At 58.3% G+C, this 25,267-nt stretch overlaps 4 protein-coding genes across 4 annotated transcripts; 3 read left to right on the top strand and 1 right to left on the bottom strand.

The window, feature by feature from the left end:
- Window positions 1-2,192: 2,192 nt before the first annotated feature.
- On the top strand, window positions 2,193-5,141 carry LOC115914928 (protein Wnt-11b-like). The gene is made up of 5 exons (XM_030967804.1): window positions 2,193-2,263; window positions 2,358-2,578; window positions 2,959-3,236; window positions 3,973-4,265; window positions 4,967-5,141. Exons 1-5 carry the CDS (start codon window positions 2,193-2,195, stop codon window positions 5,139-5,141), a joined length of 1,038 nt encoding a protein of 345 aa, XP_030823664.1.
- Window positions 5,142-9,887: 4,746 nt separating this feature from the next.
- On the top strand, window positions 9,888-14,697 carry IGBP1 (immunoglobulin binding protein 1). Its single transcript, XM_030967622.1, has 6 exons — window positions 9,888-10,109; window positions 10,595-10,894; window positions 12,012-12,207; window positions 13,048-13,133; window positions 13,745-13,848; window positions 14,186-14,697. The coding sequence occupies exons 1-6, from the start codon at window positions 9,919-9,921 to the stop codon at window positions 14,332-14,334; spliced, it is 1,026 nt and encodes a 341-aa protein (XP_030823482.1). The 5' UTR covers window positions 9,888-9,918; the 3' UTR covers window positions 14,335-14,697.
- Window positions 14,698-15,974: 1,277 nt separating this feature from the next.
- On the top strand, window positions 15,975-19,573 carry LOC115914830 (diacylglycerol O-acyltransferase 2-like). The gene is made up of 8 exons (XM_030967615.1): window positions 15,975-16,024; window positions 17,460-17,588; window positions 17,661-17,768; window positions 18,017-18,087; window positions 18,167-18,371; window positions 18,833-19,007; window positions 19,103-19,305; window positions 19,419-19,573. Exons 1-8 carry the CDS (start codon window positions 15,985-15,987, stop codon window positions 19,571-19,573), a joined length of 1,086 nt encoding a protein of 361 aa, XP_030823475.1. The 5' UTR covers window positions 15,975-15,984.
- Window positions 19,574-21,301: 1,728 nt separating this feature from the next.
- On the bottom strand, window positions 21,302-22,507 carry P2RY4 (pyrimidinergic receptor P2Y4). Its single transcript, XM_030967890.1, has one exon. The coding sequence runs from the start codon at window positions 22,505-22,507 to the stop codon at window positions 21,302-21,304; it is 1,206 nt and encodes a 401-aa protein (XP_030823750.1).
- Window positions 22,508-25,267: the final 2,760 nt, after the last annotated feature.

Here is a 25,267-nt window from a genome sequence, read left to right as displayed (position 1 = left end):
CATGGGGACCCCGCGTGCTCACAGGGGTCACAATCCACTCACAGGTGTTTGCTTTGGCCCCTGCCTCCCTGGAGTGAGGGACAGCAACCTTTGCCCCTCCAGGACAACTCTTTGCTGTTCCTGCACTAAAGCCTCCCCCCAGGAGCTCTGAGCCAGCACCAGCTCTGCCCCTTTGGCCCCTCCTGGAGCTGTCCCCTCCCTGTGTCCCCAGGGTGGCCAACACCAGGCAGGGGGATGGGATGGGACAGGACCTTTCCCAATGTTTTCCCGGCTCCTTTGGTCTCTGCCCAGCAGTGAAGCCCCAGCTGGGGAAGGGAAGCCTCTCCTGCGCTGGGAATCCCCTCCTGCCCACCGCCAGCCCAGTTTGGAAGGGGAAGGAAGGGGTATTTTTAGCACTCACCCTCCACTTTTTCCAAGGATTGAGCTAAAAAGAGGAATTGACGTTCAAAGGAGGGCTGGGTTTGCTTTAAAAGGAAGGGTTTGTGTTTTTCTTACTACTCCGTCATTGCAAAACTTTCCTGTGAAAAGGGATTGGTAAAAATACCTCTGGTGGGAGGTGGCAGCCTGTGACAGTTCCCTGTGCTGGCACTGCTTCCATTGCCCATCCCCAGGGTGAGCTCCCATCCCAAGGGAAGGGATGGGGTGGGACCTGGTGCCGATCCTGGTGCTGATCACAGCCCCCATCGCCTGTGAAGGGAATTCCCTCCTGCCAGCCCTGGTTCCTCTCTGCATTCCAGCTCTTTTCCTGACCATTCTCATGGCTTTGGAACCCCCTGGGAACTCAGGTGCCTTCCCAGCTGCCATCCAACCCCAGTGCTGTCCTGGCAATCCCCTGGAGATCCTCCAGGTCCCAACACAAGACTCCATCCACACCCTGAGGAGGAGTTGAGCTGGAAGCCACAAGGGACAGAATCCCAAGCATCAGGTTTGGTGTTTAGGGGTCACCCCTGTGTTCCTCCTTTTCTCTCTGCCCTTTAACCAATCCCCTGTAACTTGGTGGGGCATTTGGGAGTGACCTGGGACCCTTCCTCAAGGGCCATTGCTCCAGCACAATGGGCTGTGGCCTTTGCATCCCAAGGGAACAGTTTGGGAAGGACAATAACTCAAGCCTTGTGTTTTGGTTTCAGTGCACGTGATCCCAAGTCAAAGGAAGGTCACAAGGGGACAACAATCAACCATCCAGGCATGTCCTGTCAAGGTGAGAGCTCACAGGGGGATGGCAACCAAACACCAGTTTGGTTCTGTCAAGGAAAAGCACCTTCCAGAAAGAGAGGAAGTAGCACAGCCAGGGAGAAAGTGAAAGCCTAAAAAGTGGTTTCAACCTGTCATGCCTTCCAAAACCTGGGGTCAGCTGGGCTTGTGGCAAATGTCACCTCCCACTGTGGGAAAATCCCGGCCTACCTGGTTCCTCACGGGCTCCAGGCAGCACTTTTGGTTTTGTACTTGTAGGAGAGAGAGATCCTGAGAAATGCACCTTGTGACAGGCACGAGCCAGCCCTGGTGCCCTGCCAGGGCAGAAAAAGAAATAGAAATTGTGAGCCTGTGCTGACCCTACAGGAGGGTGCAGCCAGGGGGGTCGGGCTCTGTTCCCAGGGGACAAGGGACAGGAGGGCACAGCTTCCAGCTGTGCCAGGGGAGGTTTAGTTGGATATTAGGGAAAATTCCTCATGGGAAAGGCACCCAGGGCAGCGGTGGAGTCACATCCCTGCAGTGATTTAAAATCCACGTGGATGTGGCACTCTGGGGACACGGTCAGCAGTGGCCTTAGCAGTGCTGGGGGAACATCCTGCGGCGGGTCATCCCTCACCCCCTCCAGGTGCTGTTTGGGGACGGCCACTGCTGGTGACAGCTGGCCTCCCTCCAGCCCCTCCTTGTCCCTAACCCTGTGAATGGCACCGAAACCGCCTTTGTTCCCCTCCCCGGGGGGCAGGACCCGCTGCTATAAAAGGGGCGGTGGGGCCGAGCGGCCCCAGCCTTGCTCACAATCCCTGCCCCAGCCCCATCCCAGCTCCCAGTCCCCATCCCAGCCCCATCCCAGTTCTCAATCCCTGTCCCAACACACTCCCAGCCCCCAGTCCCCATCCCAGTCCCCATCCCAGCCCCCAGCCCCCTCCCAGCCCCATCCCAGCCCCCAATCCCCCTCCCAGCCCCATCCCAGCCCCCAATCCCCATTCCCAGCCCCATTCCCAGCCATGGGCCGCCCTGCCGCCGCTGCCACCGCGCTGCTGTGCCAGCTGGGGCTCTCCGCAGCCATCCAGTGGCTGTGAGTAGGGATCGGGATCTCTCCTTCCAGAGCCCCTCTCGGCGGTCCCTCGGGGCGCTGCGGCGCCCCCAGTGACCCCCAGCTCTCCCCACAGCGGGCTGGCGGGCAGCGGGGTGGCCTGGAACGAGAGCCAGCACTGCCGGCTGCTGGTGCCCGAGCAGCTGCAGCTGTGCCGCCGGCACCTGGAGGCGATGCCCAGCATCGTGCGGGCCGCCCGCCGGACGCAGCAGCTGTGCCAGCAGAGCTTTGCGGACATGCGCTGGAACTGCTCCTCCATCCAGCGTGCCCCCAGCTTCGGCCCCGACCTGCTCACAGGTAAGGGATGCTCCTCCCGCCCAGCCTGCTCTGCCCCGGGAGCATCCCGGGCTTGGCAGCGCGTGGGTTTCTGTTTTGGGGTAAATATGCTGCCTTTACGTGGTGTTAATCCCGTGCAAGTTCCGTCTGGGGGAGGTGACAGACAGTGAATTCCATTTCAGACAGCTGCCAGGGGCTGCAAAAAAAACGCGGGGGAAGAGGTGGGGATACGTCAGTGTAACCCAGGGGCCACAGGTGAAAAACGCAAAATTTGAGAGCCCTTGCGTTTATCCCGCCGCAAGACGAGATAAAGAAACTCCTTGCGCTGAGAGATGTGCGAGAGAGGAGCCTGGCTGGGCAGCGAGGAAGGAAACATCCAAACATCCCTGTTTTCCCCGCAGGAACTCGGGAAGCCGCCTTCGTGCACGCCCTGGCAGCGGCGGCCGTGGCGCAGAGCATCGCCCGCTCCTGCGCCTCCGGGGAGCTCCCGCGCTGCTCCTGCGGCCCCGCGCCCGCCGAGCCCCCCGCGCCCGGCTCCCGCTGGGGCGGCTGCGGCGACAACCTGAGCCACGGGCTGCAGCTCGGGGCCGCCTTCACCGACGGCTCCGCCAGAGCCGGCACCGCTGCCGCGCCCGGGCTCCGGGCCGTGAACCGGCACAACGGAGCCGTGGGACGGGCGGTGGGTGCGGCACCCCCGGGGATGCGGGTTGGGATGGGGGGTGCGGAGCTGCTGCGGTCTGGGGTGGGGTGTGTGAGCTCCTCCAGGACTGCCCGGGGGTGACACAGTGGGTCTGAGGATAGATGGAGCTCAGCAGCAGGAGCAGAGGTCCATAATTTAAGGCAGCAGATGTCAGGCAGGTTTTTGGGATGTCCTGAACGTCAGGAGGCAACAAAATGGTTAAAAAGTGTGTTAGCAGGCACCCCCCCCTCCCACACCCACACACACCGCTGCCCACCCCCAGACATCCCACACCCTTTCCATAACCAGCACATCTGGCACTTCACACCAGTATTCCCAGTTAGCTGATATTTCACACCAGTACTCCCAGTGCTCTGGGAGAGCTGGGACACAGCTCTCTGGGAGACAGGAGAGCTCTTCTTCCCACCCTTCTCAGTGGAAACAGAGCTCCTCCTGCCCTGCTCCAGCTGGGCTCCCCAGCCCATCCCATTTTTGTGCTTCCATCCACTCCTGTTCCCCAGGTGAGGCTTGGGAAGCCTCCAGCCCTGTTGCCAGCTCCCCTGGAAGTTTTCCAAGGATCAGGTTCTTATCAGAAGGGGTTGAAGCAGGGCTGAGCCCCTGACTGCCCCATTATATTCAGCTCTGAGCTCTTTCATTCCTTGAAACTCCCGTGGGTGCCCTTGGGAGTCAATCCCTGGGGCAGTACCAGGAGAGAGCAAACTCTGTTTCCCTGCAGGTGCTCAGTGACTCCCTGGATACCAGGTGTAAATGCCACGGGATTTCAGGCTCCTGCTCAGTGAAGACCTGCTGGAAAGGGCTGCCAGACCTGGGTGAAATTGCCTCTGACCTCAAATCCAGGTACCTGGCAGCCCTCAAGGTGACCCATCGGCTCGTGGGGCCCAGGAAGCAGCTGATCCCCAAGGAAGGGGATGCCAGGCCAGTGACAGAGATGGATCTGGTTTATCTCATCAGCTCTCCTGACTACTGCACCCCAAACCCCCAGCTGGGTTCTCTGGGGACACAGGACAGGTAGGAAGAACTCAGCCTCTGATTCCAGGAGTGCCTGTTCTGCTGGGTTTGGGTGTCCTGGGCTGCTGATGTGGCTGGGCTGGGGTGAGCCTGAAGCAGATCCCTGAATCCCTGTCTTGTGAGACCCCTCCTGCACTGCTGTGTCCAGGTCTGGGGCCCCAACACAAGACAGGCAGGGACTTGTTCAACAACTCCATGTGTGCCCATGGGGATGCTCTGAGGCCTGGAGCCAGGCTGGGAGAGCTGTGGAATGCTCACCTGGAGAAGAGAAGGCTCCAGGGAGATCTCAGAGCCCCTTCCAGGGCCTAAAAGGGCTCCCGGAGAGCTGGAGAAGGACTTGGGACAAAGGATGGAGGGATAGGACAAGGGGGAATGGCTTTCCACTGCCAGGGTTTGTTGGAATATTGGGAAGGGATTCCTGGCTGTGAGGGTGGAGTAACCCTGGCACAGAGAAGCTGTGTCTGCCCCTGGATCCCTGGAAGTGTCCAAGGCCAGGTTGGACAGGGCTTGGAGCAACCTGTGGAATAGTGAAAGCTGTCCCTGCCCATGGCAGGGGGTGGCATGGGATGATCATTAAGGTCCCTTCCACCCCAACCATTCCATGACTCCATGATCCTGCAGCCTCCTGCTCTGAGCACACCAACTCTAGGGAAGGCCAGGGCTGGAGAGGGCAGGTCCCCAGGTCCCACATCTCTCTGCAGGCCATGTAACAGGAGCTCAGTGGGCAGTGACAGCTGTGACCTGCTGTGCTGTGGCCGTGGCTACAACACCTACACGGAGGAGGTGCAGGAGCGCTGCCACTGCCGCTACCGCTGGTGCTGCTCCGTGGTGTGCCGGCGCTGCCGCCGCAGCCTGGAGAGACATGTCTGCAAGTGAGCAGGAGAACCCCCTCTGGCACCCACCAGGCACGGCTGGACACCAGGAGCCCGTCCCAAGGGATGCTCCCAGCAAGGAGGAGGCTGTGCAGGAAGCCTGATGTCTCATGGAAAGCCTCAGACTGAGAGATTTTGGGAATTTTCGGTCCCTTCCAATCCAGACCTCAGGGCAGGACAAAGAGCTGCCCTCCTGCAGCTGGTCAGTGGCCAGCCCTTTGTCTCCAGCTGGGAAAAGCCATTGATCATTCCACAGGCCCCTTTTTCTGGGAGGGAACAGGGACCCTGGGCTGCCATTGTCCCTTTGCAGGAGGATTCTGACAGCTCCTGAAAGCCAGGAGTGATAGATGGAAGGGGGTAGAGTTATCCACTGGGAGAAGGCTGCAGAGATGGAATGCTGCTGCTTCGGGTGAGGGGGTCATGGGCAGCTCCCTCGGGAAGAGGACTCTGCTGTGGGCTCATGCAGGGGAGAACGCTGCTCCAGGGCCCTTTGCAGCACCCCAGTGGAGACATTTGCATGAAGATGGTGCTGCTCTTGTTGATGGCAGAGACATCATGTGCAGGAGAGCTCCTGGGGGCTGCCAAAACTGGGCAGCTTGGCAAACCCACGCCTGACCACATGTCAACAACCCAGCCATGGCATCACTGTAGCTTCTGTCCCCATATCAGAGGTGGGAGCCCACTCAATACATTAAATTCTCATGGCTTGTCTTTCCTGCTCCTCCTTCTGGCCCACTGAGGACTTCAGCCCATTCCTTCCACCCTTCACGACCAGGTGTGTTGGAATTCTGGCCTGGAGAGGGGGCACAACTCCAGGGCCTTGGGGAAGCAAGAAATAACCTTTATTTTCTGTACTTCCTGTAAGTGGGATTCTGATGTGTGTTTTTAAATAAATGTTATCACTTTCTGTGCCTTGTTTTCTAGGACAATCTTTCCTGCATGTCCTTCCAAGCTGGTCCTGAAGAAAGTGGCTGTAAGGAGAGCCTTGTGTCCACAAAGCCCCATGTCCATACTTTTCCTTTCCTTTTCTGAGGACCAGCTCACTTGTAACTCTTTCTGCTTCTCACTGGCACAGTTTTGCCTTTAATTACAGATCCCTGCCTTTCTCAGCCCCTGTCTTATCCTCTGCTTCCTCAGGTCTCTGTCTGCCTGGGATTCAGGGCTGGTGCTGGAAGCTGTGGCAGTGCAGGGTTATTTTCTGATCCTTGGGAATGTGGGCTGGATGAGCCAAGGGTGTGTGTGAACAGCAAGGGGTTGGGAGCCAGGGATGGGGGCTCCCACATTTCCCATAGCAGGGAATCTGGCCAAGCACTTGGATGGGATGAGATTCCTGCTGGTGCAGCCTTTGGAGAGAAAGGATGAGTCCAAACAGGTGCTGCAGGGACTCCACAGCACCAGGAGGACAGGTAAAGGGGATGGGAACCTTCGGGTGCATTCCTGCAGCTCCCAGCGTTGCCTGGAGGCTCCAGCAGCTCCGTTTTTGGTTCCCATTGAGTGGAGTTGGCCGCGCTCAGCCCGAGCCCAGCTGGACGATTACTCATTTCCATGTCCATTCCATCACTTTTTAATGGTCTCTGCTGGGTCACGGAATCAATGCATGCATGAGCTTTTCTTGTAAAACACCCCCTCCCCTTAATGTGCTCCAGGTTTCTGTGAGAGCAGGGAAGGAATCAGAGGTGGCTGGAGGGGATGCAGGGGCTGGGAGCTCGGGGATGCAGGGGGTGGGAGCTGAGGATGCAGGGGCTGGGAGTTGAGCCCGAGCTCGGGGGGTGCCAGGAGCGAGCTAACCCTCCTTATCAGTTGTTAATGTGCCATTGACGGGCTCTGCCTGCTGCCATCTCCCTTCCGAGAGCGCCTGGAAAACCGCAGCTGCCCAAGGGCAAAAGCGATCTCGAGTTTTCCTTTTTGAATGAAATTAGGGGTCAGTGCCCGGCATTCCCCAGAAAAAGGAGTTTCAGCTGCCAGGCTGCACAAGAACCGCAGTTTCTGCGTTCGGAGGGCTGCAGGTACTAAATCAGGATTACCTCAGTGCCTTCCCTCCATCCAGCTCCCCGCGCATCCCAGATCGCAGGGAGGTGACAACGGGAGGGGCTGCGAACTCCGCCGAGCATTGCAAAACGGTGGTGAGAGGGGGAAAAAAAACCGGGAAGGATCTTCTGGAGTGAGAACTCCAGCCAGGAGGGTGGGAAATGCGATTTGCATTTGGTAACTACAAACACACATCGCCTGGGGGAGCGGAGAGGAGCCACAATAGCAAGGAATGCCCAGGGGAGCCGTCGGGATCCCTCCTAGAGAGGTCCCGTTGGAATTTGTGCCTGGGAAAAGGCAGGGTCAAGTGCTGAATATGCAGAATCCACTCCTCCTCTCCCTCCTTGACTCCAAACCCGACTGGGGAGAGCTGGGAAAAGGCTGGAGGGGTCCCTGTGCTGCCGGAACCCTGCGGGAAATGGGAAGGAGCCGGAATTGGCTGGAGAGTGCAAAGGGTCAGGCTGGCAGGGGGTGACAGCTCTGTGAGCACGCTCTCAGTGGGGGCTGCTGGAACCCGGGCCCGCACCTGGAATTAGCAGGGAAGTGAGACCTGCAGGGCTGGGAGCATCCCCCGGGAACCGGGAGCCGGAGGATGGATGCGGTGGAAATGAGCCCTGTGTTTGTCCCCAGGGGTTTGAAGGAGTAACGCTGGTGTGGACGTGGTTATTTGTTGCTGGTCAGACTTGTGCAAACAATAAAGTCGGGAGGAAGGCGAGTGATTTTCATGGGGTCTTTTGATTTTACTGTTAAAACGCTGATTTATATTTATTTTCCCTTTTCTTTGCTTATTCATTGAGGGATGCTGCATAACTCGTTCCAGGAGGGTAACATGAGCAACAAACCATTGGTAATTAAGCATTTTGGAGGAAGGATGGCTCCAAAAGTCCAAGGATATGTTGGGCCATTTCTTCTGCACAGCCCTGCAGTGCAGCTCCCACTGGAACGTGGATGGGGACCTGCACTTGCTTTTCCTTGTGCTGCTCACAGAGCTGAGCCAGGAGCAGGAGAAAGCCCAGGGTGGGCTCAGCTGTGGGGCCACATCTCACAGAATCAGGGAATCCTGGAATGGTTTGGGTTGAAGGGACCTTAAAGCTCAGCCAGTTCCACCTCCTGGCATGAGCAGGGAGCCTTCTCCTACCCCAGGGAGCTCCAAGCCCTGTCCAGCCTGCACTGCTGGGAATATTTGGGGATGTTGCTGTGACCTTTGGGATGGTTGGTCCGTCCACCATCACACCACAAGGCACAGACATGAGTAAACGCCTGTATTTAAGGAAAAACCCTTCCCTCTCTGTTCTCCTTTGCTCCTGGGGCGTTCAGCAGCGTCATGGTGCTCTAAGGGTGACAAACCAGAGCAGGGATTGTCCGTGTGGGGATCTTCAGCTGAGGGACAGGGACAATCAGGGGTGAGTAAGAGCCATAAGGTCTGAGGGGGAACCAGCTGCAGCCTGAGGAATTTTGGGTGCAGCTGGAAGGTCAGTTCTGCCAGGGGTTGTGGGGGGATTTGGAGGGGAAGCAGCTCTCCATCCCTTGGAATCGTGGAATTCTTGGATGGTTTGGTAGAAGGGACCTTAAAGCCCATCTTGTTCCACCCTCTACCATGGGCAGGGACACTTTCCTCATCCCAGCTTGCTCCAAACCCCATCCAGCCTGGCCTTGGACACTTCCAGGGATGGGGCAGCCACAGCTTCTCTGGGAAATCCATTCCAGGGCCTCTCCACCCTCACAGGGAAGGATCTGATTTCGCCCAGGAGGAATTTCTCTGCAGGATGGGAGCCTGGGCACTCTCTCCTCTGCAGAGCAGACACTGATGTGGCTGTGACCCCCCTCTGGGGCTGCCATCCCACTGGGAATACCCAGGAGATCCTCCCAGCAGCAAAATGGGGCCAGACAGGTTTGGAAGACCCACAGCACTCCTGGGCTCTGTGAGTAACAACTCATTGCACAATCTGATGCAGGCATGAAGGAAACAAACAGAGTAAATTGTAAACTGAGTCATGCTCAGAGGCTGAGTTAGAATTACTCAGGAGTAGTAGCAGTGGTTGCTACATCCACACTTTGCTCACAGCCAGGTCAATCACCTCTATTTCTAAGGGAAATAATCTGCTCCTAGAAGCTCGGGTTTAACCCTAACCTGCCTGATGCCTGGTTGAATTTTAGAGATTTTAGGAGTGAAATAAATGAAGAAAAAAAGAAAAAAAAGGTCACATGCCCCACTTGTACTGCAGAAAAAATAAAGAACAGAAAGGTGCTCTGCTTATACAAATAAATTGATCTTTATTGACTGTACTGTCAAGGATCTCCACTGTGACCCCCCTTTTATACAGCGGGAAAACGGATGTTTTCTGCCAATTTATCTTATTATCCACATTTTTGTCCAGTTTCCCAGACTCCATCCCAGCGCTCCCTGCCAGGACCCGCGCGGGCCGGCGCACCAGGCAGGACCTGGCAGGGAAAAGCGCGCGGGCCCTGGAGGCCCCTGAGCGCCCCTGGCCGCTCCGAGCCGCTCCTGCCCGCGGTGCCCACCTGCCGCGGGGGCTCCGGGGCCGCGGGGCCATCACGGCGCCCACCGGGCCCGCTGTCCCTCAGCCTGCCCTCACCAGCATGGCGGCTCCCGCGCCCCGGCTGCGTCCGTGCCCTCCTCAAGATGGCGCCCCGTGCTGTGCCTATGGCGGTGACCTCCCCAAGATGGCGGCCGGGGCGGGTACGGTCGCGCCGGACCGCGCCGGAAGTGGCGGCGGCGCCGTTCCCGGCCCATGATGGCGGAGGCGGGCGCGGGCGGCCCCCGGCTGGCGGAGCTGCTGGCGTTGGGACGGCGGCTCTGGGAAGAGCTGGAGGCCAGCACCGAGCCCTCCTCGGGAGTCCCGGCCGTGCAGGACAAGGTGCGGCAGGGGCTGGACGCGCTGAAACGGGCGGCGGCCATGGTGACGCAGCTGGAGCTGTTCAGGTGAGCTCTGGGGACGCGTCTGAGGGGACGGGGAGGGTCCCCGGGCAGGGCAGAGGTGGAGCGGGAGCGGGAAAGAATCCTGGACAAGATCTCCAAGACCATCGAGTCCAACCTGTGACCGATCCCCACCTTGTCACCCAGCTCAGAGCACTGAGTGCCGCGTCTGGGCGTTCCCGGGACACCTCCAGGGATGGAGACTCCAAACCTCCCTGGGCAGCCCCTGCCAAGGCCTGACCACCCTTTCCATGGATAAATTCCTGCTGATGTCCAACCTGACCCTCCCCTGGCACAGCTTGAGGCCTTTTCCTCTCATCCTGTCCCTGTTCCCTGGGAGCAGAGCCTCCCCCGGCTGTCCCCTCCTGTCAGGAGCTGTGCAGAGCCACAAGATGTCCCCTGAGTCCCCCCAGCTCCCTCAGCCGCGCCTCCCAGGATGACTCCAGCCCCTTTCCCACCTCCATTCCTGTTCCCTGCTCTCTCCCTGGCAGTGAGAACGAGGAGCTGGAGGAGATCGCCTCAGCCGACCTGAAGTTCATGCTGCTGCCGGCGCTGCTGGGAGCCCTGACGCTGAAGCAGGTGGACCTGAGCAGGAGAAGGGAGCACCTGGAGAGTGCCCGGGAGCACTTCCTGCACTTCCTGAAGCTCTGCAGGAACTACGGGCTGGGCTCTTTCCAGCTGCCCCCCGGCACCTCCGGCCAGGAGGAAGCCAGGAGCCCCTCGGCCCCCCGGGACCCCAGCCAGCCCAACCTGGTGGCCATGGCCATGAGCAGATCAGCCAAAATTGAAAGGTGGGCTCCGTGCAGTGGGAAGGGCTTTGGGAATCACTCTGGGAGGAGCAGGAGCCTGAGGCAGTGCAGGGTTGGACAGGGAAGATCTCCCCTGGGCATTGGAATAATTTGATCATAAAATGCTCGTTTTAAGAGATGCAGCTTGCTGTTTAATGGGGAGGGGCATTTGTGACTCCAGTTTCTGGTATCCGAGGAAAAACTGCTCAAAAACGTAAAATTAGCTCTTTAATATTTTATAACTAATCTTACAATTAGTTCTTTAATCACTGCTGGCAGCACAAAGACTTCCAAACTGGAAGTTTCCTACCAATGGGTTCATTAGAGTTTGAAAAAAAGGTGGTTGGTGCCTTTGGTGCTTTGGTTGGGATTTTGGCCATGGAGTTGCTCATTGTGGCAGCACTGGAAGATCCAAACTGGGATGGACTTGCTGGAATTGTGTAGAAAAGCATAAAAAAATATGATTTATATTCTGTTTGGGAAGGGTTTCTTTTTGAGAATTACTTCTTTATGCTCCTTGCCCTCTCATCTCCCAAATGTTTCTTGGCTCTTATTTTTCATTCTTCAGGTGACAATAACTGAGGGAAGGAGGACACAAGGATTTAGTAGTTTCCCCTTTAATAACTAATTCCTGAAAAAGTAAAAGTTAATTTACCCTGGAAGTTTATTATATAGGGAGTTCTTCCCTTTCATAATTAATTTCTGAATAGTCAAAAAGTCCAAAAAGCCGAAATCATATTTTAAAAAACACCTTGGAAAAGCATTTTATTCTGTTTGTGTGACATGGAATCAGCCCAAACCAGCCATTCCACTGATTTTCTCAGTCCTGCTTTCTCCAGGAGACTGATGATCCCAGTCTTGCCTAATTTTACCAGGAAAGCTTCAATTTCCAAGGGCTCCTCAATGTTTAGGAGAGGAATAACATCATTGAGATCCCTCTGAATTAAATGTCATTTTACAGCTGCTTTTAACAGACAGGAGAGTCTGAAATTCCAACAGGAACCAGCACAACATCCATGAAATTTGGTTGATCCTCTTAGAAAGGGTGGTAAAGACCCCAGGGCTGGTCTGTGCTGGAGAAGAATGATTCCATGGTCTGATTTTGCTGTGTTTGAGGCAGATACAAACAGAAGAAGGAGCTGGAGAACAAATTGGCCTCCATGAGCAGCTCTGTGGAGAGTGGGACAGCGGATGAGGATCAGATCCGGGAATTTTACATCCTCCAGATCCAGAAATGGATCGGCACCAGCCTGGAGGAGATTGAGAGCATCGACCAGGAGCTGGTGATCCTGAAGAGCAGGGATGCAGCCAGGCAGGTGAGGGAGCTCTCCTGGGATTCAGGGCATGAGGGGATGAATCCCAGAGAAATTCAGTGGCAGAGTTTTATTCAGTGGCTTCCCAGTTGGAATTGAGCTCGATCACAGCATGAGCTGGTGGGGTTTCCTTCATTTTAAATTCTGAGTTTTGGGTTGGGCTCTGCTCCACACTTCCCCCACAATCCCAGCCTGTGGAATGCTGCAGCTTGGAGTATCAGAGCTGAACTAGGCTGTGCAAAGGCTTTTCTGCAGATCCTTAATTCTGAAGAACAGTTGGGTTTGGAAATTAAAATGAGACCCTTGTGGTTTCTGTCAAGCCTCCACTCCTGGTCTGCAGCCTGTCCAGGTGTCAGCCCATTTGGAGTGACAGAACATTGCCACAGACCTGCAATCCCTGTGCAGAATATTGTATCCAGGGTTTCTGGGACCTGGGAGCAACAGCTTCTGATGTGCTGGCACAGTCTCCTGGCAGGGCTGGTTTGAGGGGGGTCATCTTTTGGCACTGCAGGACTCAGCTCCTCCAAGGTGTCCATGGAATGATGGCCTCAGAATGTTCCACTGGAACAATAAACAACATTTCCTGCTCTGCTCTGAGCTCAGCCCTGGCAGCTCTGCTTTGACCCCAGCAGGTGGCACAGAGGCACAGGAAGTGATTCCTGTACAGGCACGGTTGGAATTCCTGATTTAAACCAAATTCAGGCCTGGATTCTCCATCCTGGGGTGTTGCTCTGACAGCTGAGGTGTTTCTCCTCTACAAGACCTTTAATAACTTCAGGATGGGAAGCAGAGGGGGAATTGTGATCCCCTCCATTCCCTGGTGACTGTTGTTTGCATCCCCAGGCTCCAGCAGGTCCCCGTGGCCCTCCCCGGCCAGCCAGAACTCCAGTGAAACCCTTCATCCTCACCCGGGATGCTGCTCAGGCCAGGTATGGGTTGGGATGATCCAAACACACTTTGGGTCAGTGCTCTTGTGTCAAGCCTAAAATATTCCATTTTAGGAATTTTTCCAAGAAATCCAGGTGGTGCCTTCATGTCTGCACTTGAGTTGTGGCACCCTGAAATCTGTGCAGGAATTTCAGCACCTAAAGCACAGCATGGGAGAGAAACCAGATTTCCTGTCATGCTTGGCACATGATTCATGCTGAGCTTTCCGTGTATCTGCTTCACTTCCCAGGGGTGTCTTTGGGCCACCTTCCCCTAGCCCAGGTTGCTCCAAGCCCTGTCCAGCCTGGCCTTGGACACTTCCAGGGATCCAGGGGCTTCTCTGGACACCCTGTGCCAGGGCCTCCCCACCCTCACAGGCAGGAATTCCTTCCCAATATCCCATCCATCCCTGCCCTCTGGCATGGGAAGCCATTCCCTGTGTCCTGCCACTCCAGGCCCTCTCCATCTCTCCCTCAGGCCGCAACTGGGTCACCCCTCAAGCCTGCCTTGTGACATCCCTAGCACAGATTGGATCATGGAATAGCCCTGTGCCTCTTGCCTGTGTTCCTGCTCATTCCAGGGGATTTCACTGCCTGGTTTTGTCCCACTGCAGGGTGTTTGGAGCTGGCTATCCTGGGCTGCCCACCATGACTGTGGATGACTGGTATGAGCAACGCCGGAAACAGGGAATTGTGTCCACCCCACAGAGGGTTCCAGGTATGGAACAGAGATGGGAACAACGGGTTTGGGAAGCCTCTTGAGGGGATGGGTGAACAAGGATGTGTGCAGGGTGTGGGACACCCCTGACTGTGGAAGAATCCAAGCTTTATTAGGAAAACAATTGGGTTAGACTGTGCTTGGCCTGTCCAAGGCCAGGTTTGATGGGGCTTGGAACAGCCTGGAATAGTGGAAGGTGTTCCTGGTGTCACTGGATGGGCTCTAAGATCCCTTCCAGCCCAGCCCATTCCAAGGTTCTCACTCCTGCTGTCTGGCAAGCCCAGCTCTCAGCAGGGCTTTGGAGAACCTGGATCTCCTCCCTGTCCCTCCCTTCCAGCAGGTGCAAGCGATGAGGAGATGCAGAAGCAGCAGAAGGAGACAGAGGAGGAGGAGGATGATGAGGAAGCTCTTCGGAAAGCTCGGGACTGGGACGACTGGAAGGACACGCACCCCCGGGGCTACGGCAACAGGCAAAACATGGGCTGATGCTCTGGCTGCCAGCAGGGCCTGGAGATCCTGGGAGAGCAACCTGGAGAGGGAGAAGGGAATACAGTGTACATAGGAGGAGCATCTGGGAATTCCCTGGATGGACAGGGCACAGGATGGCAGGAGGACATGTGACCCCTTGCTGTGGTGTGCATTCCATGTCAGACTGGGGACACTGGTGGTGTTGGGAGGTGCCCCAGAGCTCTGAGGGGCAGCTCCATGAGGGTCAGGCTCCCTCTGCCCTCCCAGGCGGAGGCAGCCTCCAAGGGGAGCTCCATGGATTTGGAAACTGCTCTTTGTATTGTGGGTGGATATATTTATTTTTTTTTCCTCTCTATTTTAAGCAAAATAAACTCTCTTTGTGCTGTCTGGTTCTTGCCATGAAATTCTCTTGCTCTTCATCCCGAGATTTTCCGGGGGGTGAGCCCCAGATGCTCTCATGGAGCCCACAAGGGACAGAACTGGGACAAATGGTGCCGTATTCCAAGACAAAGTAGTTAGTATGCTTTGAAACCCACTAGTACAACCCTTAAAAAGGGGGAAAACTCTGTGAATCCCTCTGGCACCATTCCTGAATGAGGGAGAAGTGGACTGAGCTGGCACAGGGCAGGTGTGTGCAGGAAGGTGAGGAATCACAGCTGGAGGCTCTGGAAGTGCCCAGTGTGGGCTGGTAGCTGTGGGTGGTAAAATACTGGGATGGAAAAGCAAAGCTTTGTGTCACCTGGAGCAGTGTCACCTCCACGGTGCTTCCTTACCCTGGGACAGTGGGATTCTGTAGAAATCTGGTGGTTTTCCTTCCGGTTAGCAGGATTTGGGCACAGCTGGAGTTGAGACGTTTTCCATGCAGCAATCCCTGTCCTCAGCACTGATCCACACCCAGGAAAGCCTGCAGGGACTGTGGTCGTTTTCTCCCAGGTACTGAGTCCCTACAATTCACAGAAGGGGTTTGTGGGCTCCAGGTCTCCTGGGAAACATTTCTTACTTTTCCATCCTGATCCTGTGGCTGTTAATCCCTCTCCTACACTGGTGTCAGCCAGCACTTCCTAGGAGCACCTCTGGACAGCTTCAGGGATTTATTCCCCATGGGTTCTCGCTGTTCCTGGGGCTGTTGGCCTGAAGCCCCCCTCAGTGCTGACCCCCTGCTGCTCCTATTTCCCTTTCTTGTCATTTTTCCCCTCAAACCTCTCCAGACAGCGCTCCAGGCTCCCTGGGCAGGAGGCAGAGCGCCCACCCCGGGGCTGGGAGCAGCAGCAATGGTCTGGTGGCTGTGGAGCTTCAGGGTGATATTTTTGGGTGGCTCTGGGGCTGTCACATGGCAGTGTTTGTGACATTCCCCCAGCGTGGACGGTACCATTCCCAGGGGGATGCGGCATTCCCAGAGGAATTCAGCCCCCACCAGCACCAGCAGCCGGGACTTTCCAAGGAACAGCAACCTCCCAGCACAGCCACAGTACCTCACCCTCTGTGTGACCCTTCCAGGCACCAGCAGTTGCTCTCCATGCTCCTAATCCCAGCTGGAGCAGGTCCCCTCCCCTGAGCAGGGCCGGAGTCCCTTTGGTCACCTGGTTAAAGCCTCTGGACACACAGCCCGGCGCCGTCTGATTGCCAAACTCACCTTTCCACCCACGGCGCCACGGAGCTCCTGCCACCATGAAAACCATCATAGCAGCCTGCTCCCAGAACCTCAGTGGTAAGAGATTCCCAAAATGGGTTGGGATGGCTCCTCGTTCTTCAGCAGTGCGAGGAGCTGGTGGTTGTCACTGTTGTCTGCTTGCTTGGGAGTGCTGAGGAGAAAAGGGGTGTTGGGAGCAATTAGAGAATAACTCCACAGAAAAATGCACTGTTGCTCCACAGGGATGAAATTTTGGATGGCTTTGGGAGTGTTACACACAAGATGCTCCTGCAAATTCCAAATGTTGGGTTTGCAGAGGCTCCTGTTGCTGTGGATGGGGCTGACAGCAGAGCCCTGTGGGGTTCTCTGTGTCTGTGGTGTGGACATTCATGGGGTTTTTGGAATAGGAGCTAGGAAAATTGAAAAGCAACTGTTTGGTGGGCACAAGTTTGCTGGGAAGAGGTCTGTGTCTTCCCTGGGAAAAAGATACTGGGTTCTGCAAGTGGCTGGGATTCTGGGGATGTGTGGTGGGTGGAAGGGATCACCCAGAGCAGAGCGTGCTGCATGGGAGAAAAGGACAAAAAATTCCCACTGGAAAATTCCCCCATGGGCCAGAGATGGCTCCAGTGTTTAATTTATTTCACTTGTCCCATTCCTGGTTTGGACTGAGCTGGGAAGAACTGAACCTCTGCCAGATTCCTGAATCAGGGGTTGGTGGTTCTCTTCTGACCCAGGGATCCCTGGCTTAGGAATCCACAGGGACAGGGCTGCTCCTGTGTCCCCCTGGTTGTCTCTCTGGCCAACATGCAGATTTGGGGTAGTTTTCCCAAGAATGCAAGGCTTTTGTGACACTGGGGTGGCTCCCTGGGGTGGTCTCAGCCTGGGGACCTTTGGCCAGGAGCACTGTGCTGGCAGGGCCAGCACCTCAGGCCCGTTTTAGGGAGAAGGGATGGGGCCAGGCTTGGAGTTTGGATCCTGGCTCCCAGCCCGGGGAGGTTAATGGTTCACCAAGAGCGGCTGGAGGGAAGGGGTGGCAGGGGGAGTGGAGTGGCTGCGCTGCCACTGTGGGGACAGATTGGGATGGCCACCTCCAGCCACCCTGGCTTGGCCTTGCTGCTGGCCTTGGCACTTGCTGGGGGTGGTGCCTCCCTGCTGTGCCAGCTGAGAAATCCTCAAATCCCCTGTGAACAGCTAAGGAGGGCACAGGAATGGTCCTGGCCCTTGGGCACTGGGCATGGAGTGGGATGTGCTGCTGCTCTCAGCCCCGCTGGTGCACGGAGCTTTTGGGCTTGGGGGTGCTCAGTACTCCCCACTCTGGGGACAGTCCTGATTGCCCAGGGCCACCTCCTGGCATGGTCCGGAGCTTCCTGGAGATGCTCCTCCATTCCACCCTCCCCATCCCTCCTCCCTCAGCTGCTCATCCTCCCCATCCCACCTCCCGCCGGCAGTCCGGTGGCCCCGCCCGCGTACGAGCCGTGCTGTTTTGGGCGGGGCCGTGTCCCCCTCTCTGCAGGCAGCCGGGCCAGCATCCAGACCGCCCTGAGGACGCTGCTGGCCGTGCCCTGGCCCTCGCAGCGCGACATCGGCTCCGCACTCCAGCTGCTGGCCGTGCTGCAGTGGGTGCTCAGCTTCCTGCTGCTGGGTGAGTGAGTAGGGGGCTGCGGGGGCTCCCGGGGGGCCGTATAGCCGCTCACCCCCTGCCCGGCTCCCGCAGGAATCGTCAGCCTCCTGCTCCTCATCTACCTGCTGTTCACCAGCCTCTGGCTCATCCCCGTGCTCTACCTGGCCTGGATTATCTTTGACTGGGACACGCCGGAGAAAGGTGTGGTGGCCGTGTCCCCGCGTCCTCCAGCTTTGCAGCAGGATGGGAGTGGGGTCCCCCTTTCAGGTGTCTCTCAGAATTTGGGGCGCACCACATCCCCCCTCCTCCTTCCCTCCACTCCCCCATCATTAGCACCACGGTGGGAAGAGGGATGCAGCGGGTCCGCGGGGAGCGCTTCCCTTGGATCCGGCTGAGCTGGGCTGGGCTGGGCTGGGCGACATCTCCTGGGGCCCCTCCCGGCTTTGCAGGTGGCAGGAGGCTGTCGTGCCTGCGGCGATGGACCGTGTGGAAGCACTTTCGGGATTATTTCCCGGTGAAGGTACGGCGCTGGGACGAGGTGGGACCACCCAAAAGGAGGTGCCACCGTCACGTTCCCGTGACTCCTTTTGTCCCCGCAGCTGGTGAAGACACACGACCTGTCCCCCAGCCACAACTACATCATCGGCTCGCACCCCCACGGCATCCTCTGCGTCGGCGCCTTCTGCAACTTCATCACGGGCTCCACGGGCTTCGAGGAGCTGTTCCCGGGCATCCGCTCCTTCCTCACCACGCTGGCCGGAAATTTCCGCCTGCCCTTGTTCCGGGAGTACCTGATGAGTGGCGGTGAGCGGCGCCTGCCCTGCCCGGCTCCTGATCCCTCCTGAAGCACGGGAGGGATGGTGCTCCCGGGAAGAGGCAGGGCAGGGATGCTGCTCTGCCTGCGTTGTGCCTGAGCGGCAGCTTCACCTCGCAACTTGCCCACACCTTGCCCACACCCTGCCTGAGCTGCACCTTCACCTTGCTCGCACTCTGCCCGCACCTTGCCTACACCCTGTCGGGACAGCTCCTCCGCCTTGCCCGCTGCTTGTCCACGCCCTGCGAGTTCCCTCCGCCCTGGCTGCCCCACGCTGCCCTCACCGCTCCCTGCCCGCACCTTTCCCAGCCCCTGCCCGCAGCAGAGGGAGCCCTTGCACTGTCCTTGCCCTGGTCCCACCAGGTGCCGTCGCTCGGGGGGACCCTCGGCGGTCCCTGCCGGGTGGCCGGGCGCTGCAATGCCACAGCCGCGGTGTCCCGTCCCGCCGCAGGGCTGTTCCCGGTGACCCGCCGCGCTATCGGGTACCTGCTGTCCCAGAAGGGCACCGGCAACGCGGTGGCCATCGTCATCGGCGGCGCGGCCGAGTCGCTGTCCTGCCGGCCCGGCGTCACCACGCTCATCCTCAAGAACCGCAAGGGCTTCGTGCGCATGGCCCTGCGCCACGGGTGGGTCACGGCTGGGCCACCGGCACTGCCACCCCCGCGGGTCCCGGCGGTGCCCAGCGCCCCGTCACCACCCACCGTGTCCCCTCCCTCCTCAGGGCTTTCCTCGTCCCCTCCTTCTCCTTTGGCGAGAACGACCTCTTCCGCCAGGTGGTCTTTGAGGAGGGCAGCTGGATGAGGAGCATCCAGCGGCGCTTCCAGAAGATGATGGGCTTCGCTCCCTGCCTGTTCTACGGCCGCGGCCTCACCTCCTGCCGCTCCCGCGGCTTCCTGCCCTACGCCAGACCCATCACCACCGTGGGTGAGCGCTGGCGCTGGGGGGAGAGGGGACGCTGCAGAGGGAGCCACCTCCTGGGCTGTGTCCCCAGCGAGGCGGGCGTGCGGCCACCAGGCTGACGCTGTCCCTGCCGGCAGTGGGGGAGCCGCTGGCCGTGCCCAAGGTGGAGAACCCGAGCCGGGAGCTGGTGGACCGGTACCACGAGCTCTACATCCGCGCCCTGCTCAAGCTCTTCAACGAGAACAAGACCAAATATGGGCTGACCGAGTCAGACGAGCTGCACATCCTCTGAGCGCCACCAGCCCCGGCCCCGTCCTGGCTCCTGAGGGCTCTTGCAGGGAGAATTTCAGCCAGCCTGGCACGGGGGACATGTGGGGGACAGTCCTCACTCTGGCCTTCTGGTCCTCTAGCATGAGGGGGAGGTGGGAGGAGAGGGGGAAGCGAGGGGAGGATTGGGAAAGGCTCCCCCTTGCAGGGGACTTGGGGGGGCTGTGGGTGACACAGCTGCTCCCTGCCAGGGGCTGGAGTGGGGCTGGGGCCAGCCGTGGGCACGGTCCCCCTGGGATAACCAGGTCACCACAAGCTGAGGGAGGGGTGTCATGGGAGGAGGGATTGACATGGGGGTTTTGGGGTGGCATCCTGATGACCAGTGGGACCAGTCTGGGCACAGCCCACCCTGGGATGGAAGGGGGACACTCCTGGACTTGGGGACCTGTGGATGTGTCCTGAGCCAGGACCATGAGGCCGCAGATGAGCCTTTCCTGCCATCTCCATACCCAATACAGATTTTGAACCTCCCAATGCCCGTCTGTGTGTGTTCTACAGGTTGGGATTGGCAGCACAGTGGCAGTACCTCTGCACTGCCCATCTGGGTGCCCTTGCCACCCACTGTGTCCCTTCCCTAGCAGTCCCACCTCCAGCTGGGGCAGTGTTTGGCCGGGCCCTTGCACCACTCAGGTGCAGCCAAGCAGCTCCCAGATGCACCTGAGCCACGTTGGATATAATGGGAGGTGAGGGGCAGCTCTTACTGGTCTAACTGGGCTCAGGAGGGATGTCTCCTGCTCTCTCTGCTCTTGGCTCAGTGGTGAGTGAGGGTCTCTCTGGGTGGGACAGGGATGTGGGGCTGGGATGGGCCATCCCTGGGGCCATCTCCTTCCCCTGGGCAGCTCCTGTGGGACGTGGCTGGGTGTGACACCCCAGTGACACTCTGGGCACCCCTTTCTTGGGCATGTGCTGGAAGGACTGGCAGGGACTGATGGGGACAGGGACTTGCGGGGACTTCTGGGGCTCTTGGAGTGGGGACAGGCCTGTCCCTGTCCCATTCCTGCCAGGCTGGTGTGGGAGAGTCAACAGCACTGATACCAATCTCAGTGTGCTGCTCTGCGCAGGCACTTGGTCAAACAAAAGGGCTGGGTAAACATTTGAGGAGCAAACACCCATAAAGGGAAATTCCCAAGAACCTTCCTGTCACCACGGGAGCTCCAGCTCATCCCCCCAGACCTGCCCCAGTGGATTTTCTCTGGGGTGAGGATGGTTGTCTTGTCCCTCTTCCTTCTGCTGTAGGGAGAAACAGGCCTGAGTGTAGAGAGGGGAAGGGGCTTTATTGGGGGTCGTGGGCAGCAAGTGCCCCAGGCCATGTCCCTCCCCCTCTGCCAAGGCCAGCAGTGTGACAGGGACATCTCTGAGAACCCGCCCAGCCTGGGCTCTGTCCCCAGGTTCAGTCTGGTCTCTGCATGTAACCACTGAGTCACCTGAAAGAGCTGTGCCTGCCCAGGGAGGCACCAGTGTCCCTTCTCTGTAGTGACTTGTCAGCCCCATGTGTCCCCGGGACTGCCAGGGATGGCACACCAGCCTGCTGCCCCAAAAGAGCCTCCTCAGTGTCCTCCCCATTCCTGTGAGTGCCCGGTGGCTCTCCTGCCCTGACCAGCACCAGCACCCTCCTCCCACAGTCTCACAGGGCAGGGTTGGCACCAACCTGGGGCTTCCAGCCCTCAGCCCTGCAGAGCTGGGCAGGAGCAGCTCAGAGCTGGGCACTTGTGAGTGCCCTGAGGGGCTGCAGCTCCTGGAGCCCAGAGCTGAGGCTGCAAACCCCTTCAGCACCCGCCCCCCCCCCTCTGCTGTGTGCTGTCCCTGTCCCTTGGGTGACACTGGCCACGTGGCTGCCGTCCGTGAGGCTGTCTGCAAAGGGTGACACCAGGGCCAGGTCCAGCGTGGGCACGGGCCGGAGGCGCTGGGCAGCCCCGCGGCGCAGCTGGCCCCGGTACTTGTCCCCGGCCATGAAGTACAGGATGGGGTCCAGGCAGCTGTTGATGCTGGCCAGCGGCCGCGTGATCTTGTAGCTGAAGTTGATGATGTTGAGGGTCCTGCATTCGGCCTGGAAGTAGCGGGAGGTGTAGTAGAGGGTGCGGGTGATGTGGAAGGGCACGAAGCAGATGGCGAAGACGGCGAGCACCACGACGATCATCTTGATGGAGCGCCTCTTGTAGGAGGGCATGCGGAGGCCGGGGCTGGAGAAGCTGGGCTTGCAGAGCCGTTTGGCCATCAGGCAGTAGCACAGCACGATGACCAGGAAGGGCACCCCGAAGAGCAGGGCCATGATGGAGGAGCTGTAGTGCACGTAGTGGTCGAACTCCTCGGGCTTGGTGGTGTCGTGGCACAGGGTGGTGTTGCCCTTGGAGCTGGTGGTGACGAAGATGAGGTTGGGGATGAGGCAGATGATGACCGCGAGCCAGGCGGCCACGCAGATGATGCGGGCGTGCTTGGTCTTCACCCACTTGAGGGAGCGGATGGGGTGGCAGATGCCCATGTAGCGGTGCACGCTGATGCAGGTGAGGAAGAGGATGCTGCTGTAGAGGTTGGCGTAGAAGAGGAAGCGCACGATCTTGCACAGCCCCGTCCCGAAGGGCCAATTGTTGCGGTCGGCATAATAATAGACCAGGGTGGGCAGGGACAGGACGTAGAGCGTGTCCGAGAGGGCCAGGTTGACCATGTAGGTGGTGGTGGCATTCCAGGGCCTCATCCTGGAGATGAACATCCACAGGGCCCAGGAGTTGAGGGGCAGCCCCACCACGAAGACGATGCTGTAGGAGACGGGCAGCAGGATGAACTTGAACTCCTCGTCGAAGACACACTTAGCCTCGGGTGCTGCTGTGCTGTTCCCTCCTGGCCAGGGAGCCGGCGTCAGCGTCCACAGGGAAACTGGGAACATCCTCACCGGAGTGGCCATGGTGTGCCAGCCAGACCTAGGGAGCAGTTCGTAAAAGCATGCTAGTCACTGATCCCGACCATTGTCAGGCACAAAGCGTGGAAGGGAGCCAAAGCTGCCAGATTTTCTCCCCCTCCAGGAGCTCCGGCCACTTTGATGGTTCTCTGGTTTTTCTCAACTCGCGCGGGGGGAGCGGGCTCGGCAAAGCCTCCCCTCCGCAGCCCCTGCACTGGCATCCGTTAATCACCCATTAATCACCCATTAATTACCCCTTTGAGTTGACGCGGGGACTGCCGCGCTGCGCGGAGCCGGGAGCGGGCCGGGGCTGGAGCCCCGCGCCGGGGACAGAGCCCCACATCGGGGACAGAGCCCCGCGCCGGGGACAGAGCCCCGCGCCGGCCCCGCCGGGCACAGCCCCACGGCCGCCGAACAATGAGACCCTGATGAGCGCCAGCAGCCCCCGGCCGGGGCCGGCGCAGCCTCTTGGAAGCTGCCTCAGCCTAATTGGCACCATCCCGACAATGCCGCTGCTCCCGGAGGGCTCCTTGGGAGAAGAAAGGCGGGAGGAGAAGAAAGGCTGGTCTGGGGGAATGTTGTGGCCCGGAGAAATCCTGGGGGGGCTGTTAAAGGAGCCTTTGGGAGAGAGTGTCCCTGGACAGCGAGGAGCCGCTGGCTGCCGGGTTTGTCCGTAGGGAAGGATGAGCTGAGCCCTGTGGAGAGGAGCTGCCGGATCCAAGTCCCAGCTCAAGGCAGAGCAAGCTCACAAGGCAGGCAGGACCCTCCTGGCTGTGCTGGGATCAAAGGCTGGGATCTGTGAATTCCTGGGAAGTCGGCATGAAGACAAGCTGTCAAACTTCAGAGCCCTCTTCTCGAGGGAAAAGGAAGGGTTTGCCACCACCGTGGTGTCCAGCAAAGGATCAGTGAGGGCTGCCTGGGACTTGACCCCTCCACACCCTCCACCATCCCTGGTGAAATGACTCCTTCAACAGAGGATGGATGCTTGGATGAGTAACCTTGGGAGCAGGAGTGCTGAGCTGCTGGCAGAGATCAGGGTGTAGCCAAAACCTTATTAGATTGACAAAATTCCTTTTGTCCAGAGCTCACCCAGGAGGTGATGGGCACCAGGGCAGGGGAGGCCTCAGGGCACAGGGATGCAATTTAGCTGGAGCTGGTGCTGCAAGGTGGAAGGACACATCTTCTCAGGCTCCTTCACCCCTTGGCTCCCTCATCATCCCCTCCTGTTTCCCTTTGCCCTGAGGATGTGCAGGCTTCTCCCAGCAGGAATAGCTTTGGGGTGTCTCTGTGGGATCATCCCTGCCACGCCCTGCCTGCAGAGACACCTGGGCTTGACAGAGATGCCCATAAATGACTCAGCAGGCAGATGGGACAGCCAGGGCCCCTCCAGCCCTGCTCCCGGGGCTCTGTTTGAGTTGCGGGCTGAGCTCCGGGCCCACATCCAACACCCTGCAGCTCCTGGCCCGCCACAGCTCTCGCCTTTATTGCAAGGATGAGTTCAGAGAGCAACAGGCAGGTCCTGATCAAACATTAACAGTGGGGAGAACTTGGTTTGTTTTCTCAGAACTAGGAGGGAAAACAGGCGGTAGGAAAACCCGAGCTTGCCAGCATGGTGCCAGTGGTGGTCCTGGCCTGGCAGCCACATGTCCCCAAGCTGCTGAGGACATGAGGGACCAGGAGATTTTGTTTCGTTTTCCAGCCTCTGAGTGCAAAGGATCACAAAGCTTTGAGCCTGACCAGAGCAGAGCTGCTGCAGGATCAGTGTTCGTGACACAGGTCACCAACCAATTCAGATATGGAGAAGACAGTACATAAAAGTTAATAATCAAGTGTGAAAAATGCATGAGGAAAAATCCTGAGCAGCTGTGGACTGCTGGACTGCTCAGAGGAGAGCACAGGCACCCAGCTTCTGGCAGCTGACACAGCCTGAGCACAGTCAGCAGTGGGATTTAACCATTCCCAAGCACATTCCTTTGAGGATAACCACCGAAATATAGAAATGCAGAAGATGACGTTTGGCAAGTTATATCTTAACAAGTTTCTTGCTTCCTCATCTTAGTCATGACCAAAATCAGTGATTGACATTAATGAATCAGACTGGTCTAGCCTGAGGACACATCACCACCAGCCCCATTCCTATTTCTTGCTGACATTCCTAGCAAAACTATCCTTGGCTGTGGGCTTTTGAGGAGAGATCGAGGTGTGAGCCAAGAGTTGGGACTGATTGTTGGAGCAGGAGATGGAAGACACTGCAGGGGAAGGATGTGGAGCAGGGAGGTGGAAGATGCTGCAGGAAAAGGAATTGGAGCAGGGAGATGGAAGGTCCTGCAGGAAAAAGAATTGGAGCAGGGACATTGAAGTTGCTGCAGGAAGAGGACTTGGAGCAGGGAGATGGAAGGTGCTGCAGGAAGAGGTGATGCTCTTGTTCTGCCCATTTTGTGGATGGATGTACAAGGAACTCTGCAGAACCCCTTGTCCATGGCAGGCACATTCCCCAGGGATGGTGTCTTTGGAGTTTTCCCCAGGAAGCAGCAAGGGGAGTTCTGGAAAAGGCAGCAATAGCCATGGGTCAGTGGGAAGGGGCAGGGGCCAGCCGTGTGACACGCGTTGAGGGCACACGATGCCCTTGGCCACAGGATTGGCAGCTTTTCCCTGGCTCCTGGTCCTGCAGATGTTCCCAGCCAGAACTGTCCTTTGGCCCTGCTGGCAGCACCAGTCCTGGTGGGATCTGAGGGTTCCCCCAGCCCTGGGGATTCAGGGAGGTGT

Source organism: Camarhynchus parvulus, chromosome 4A (genome assembly GCF_901933205.1).
Source record: "Camarhynchus parvulus chromosome 4A, STF_HiC, whole genome shotgun sequence".
In the NCBI taxonomy this organism is placed as follows: Eukaryota; Metazoa; Chordata; class Aves; order Passeriformes; family Thraupidae; genus Camarhynchus; species Camarhynchus parvulus.
Note: the sequence above shows the minus strand (reverse complement) of the source record. Positions and strands in the feature narration are given on the sequence as shown.

What these genes read in the sequence shown, in the direction of transcription:
- LOC115914928 (XM_030967804.1), top strand. Translation starts at nt 2,193, where the DNA reads ATGGGCCGCCCTGCCGCCGCTGCCACCGCGCTGCTGTGCCAGCTGGGG. An exon ending in TCCGCAGCCATCCAGTGGCT is followed by an intron (nt 2,264 to 2,357) that starts GTGAGTAGGGAT and finishes CTCTCCCCACAG; the next exon opens with CGGGCTGGCGGGCAGCGGGG. An exon ending in CGGCCCCGACCTGCTCACAG is followed by an intron (nt 2,579 to 2,958) that starts GTAAGGGATGCT and finishes TTTTCCCCGCAG; the next exon opens with GAACTCGGGAAGCCGCCTTC.
- IGBP1 (XM_030967622.1), top strand. Translation starts at nt 9,919, where the DNA reads ATGATGGCGGAGGCGGGCGCGGGCGGCCCCCGGCTGGCGGAGCTGCTG. An exon ending in ACGCAGCTGGAGCTGTTCAG is followed by an intron (nt 10,110 to 10,594) that starts GTGAGCTCTGGG and finishes TCTCCCTGGCAG; the next exon opens with TGAGAACGAGGAGCTGGAGG. An exon ending in CGGGATGCTGCTCAGGCCAG is followed by an intron (nt 13,134 to 13,744) that starts GTATGGGTTGGG and finishes GTCCCACTGCAG; the next exon opens with GGTGTTTGGAGCTGGCTATC.
- LOC115914830 (XM_030967615.1), top strand. Translation starts at nt 15,985, where the DNA reads ATGAAAACCATCATAGCAGCCTGCTCCCAGAACCTCAGTG. An exon ending in CTGCTCCCAGAACCTCAGTG is followed by an intron (nt 16,025 to 17,459) that starts GTAAGAGATTCC and finishes CCCTCTCTGCAG; the next exon opens with GCAGCCGGGCCAGCATCCAG. An exon ending in GGAGTACCTGATGAGTGGCG is followed by an intron (nt 18,372 to 18,832) that starts GTGAGCGGCGCC and finishes GTCCCGCCGCAG; the next exon opens with GGCTGTTCCCGGTGACCCGC.
- P2RY4 (XM_030967890.1), bottom strand. Translation starts at nt 22,507, where the DNA reads ATGGCCACTCCGGTGAGGATGTTCCCAGTTTCCCTGTGGACGCTGACG.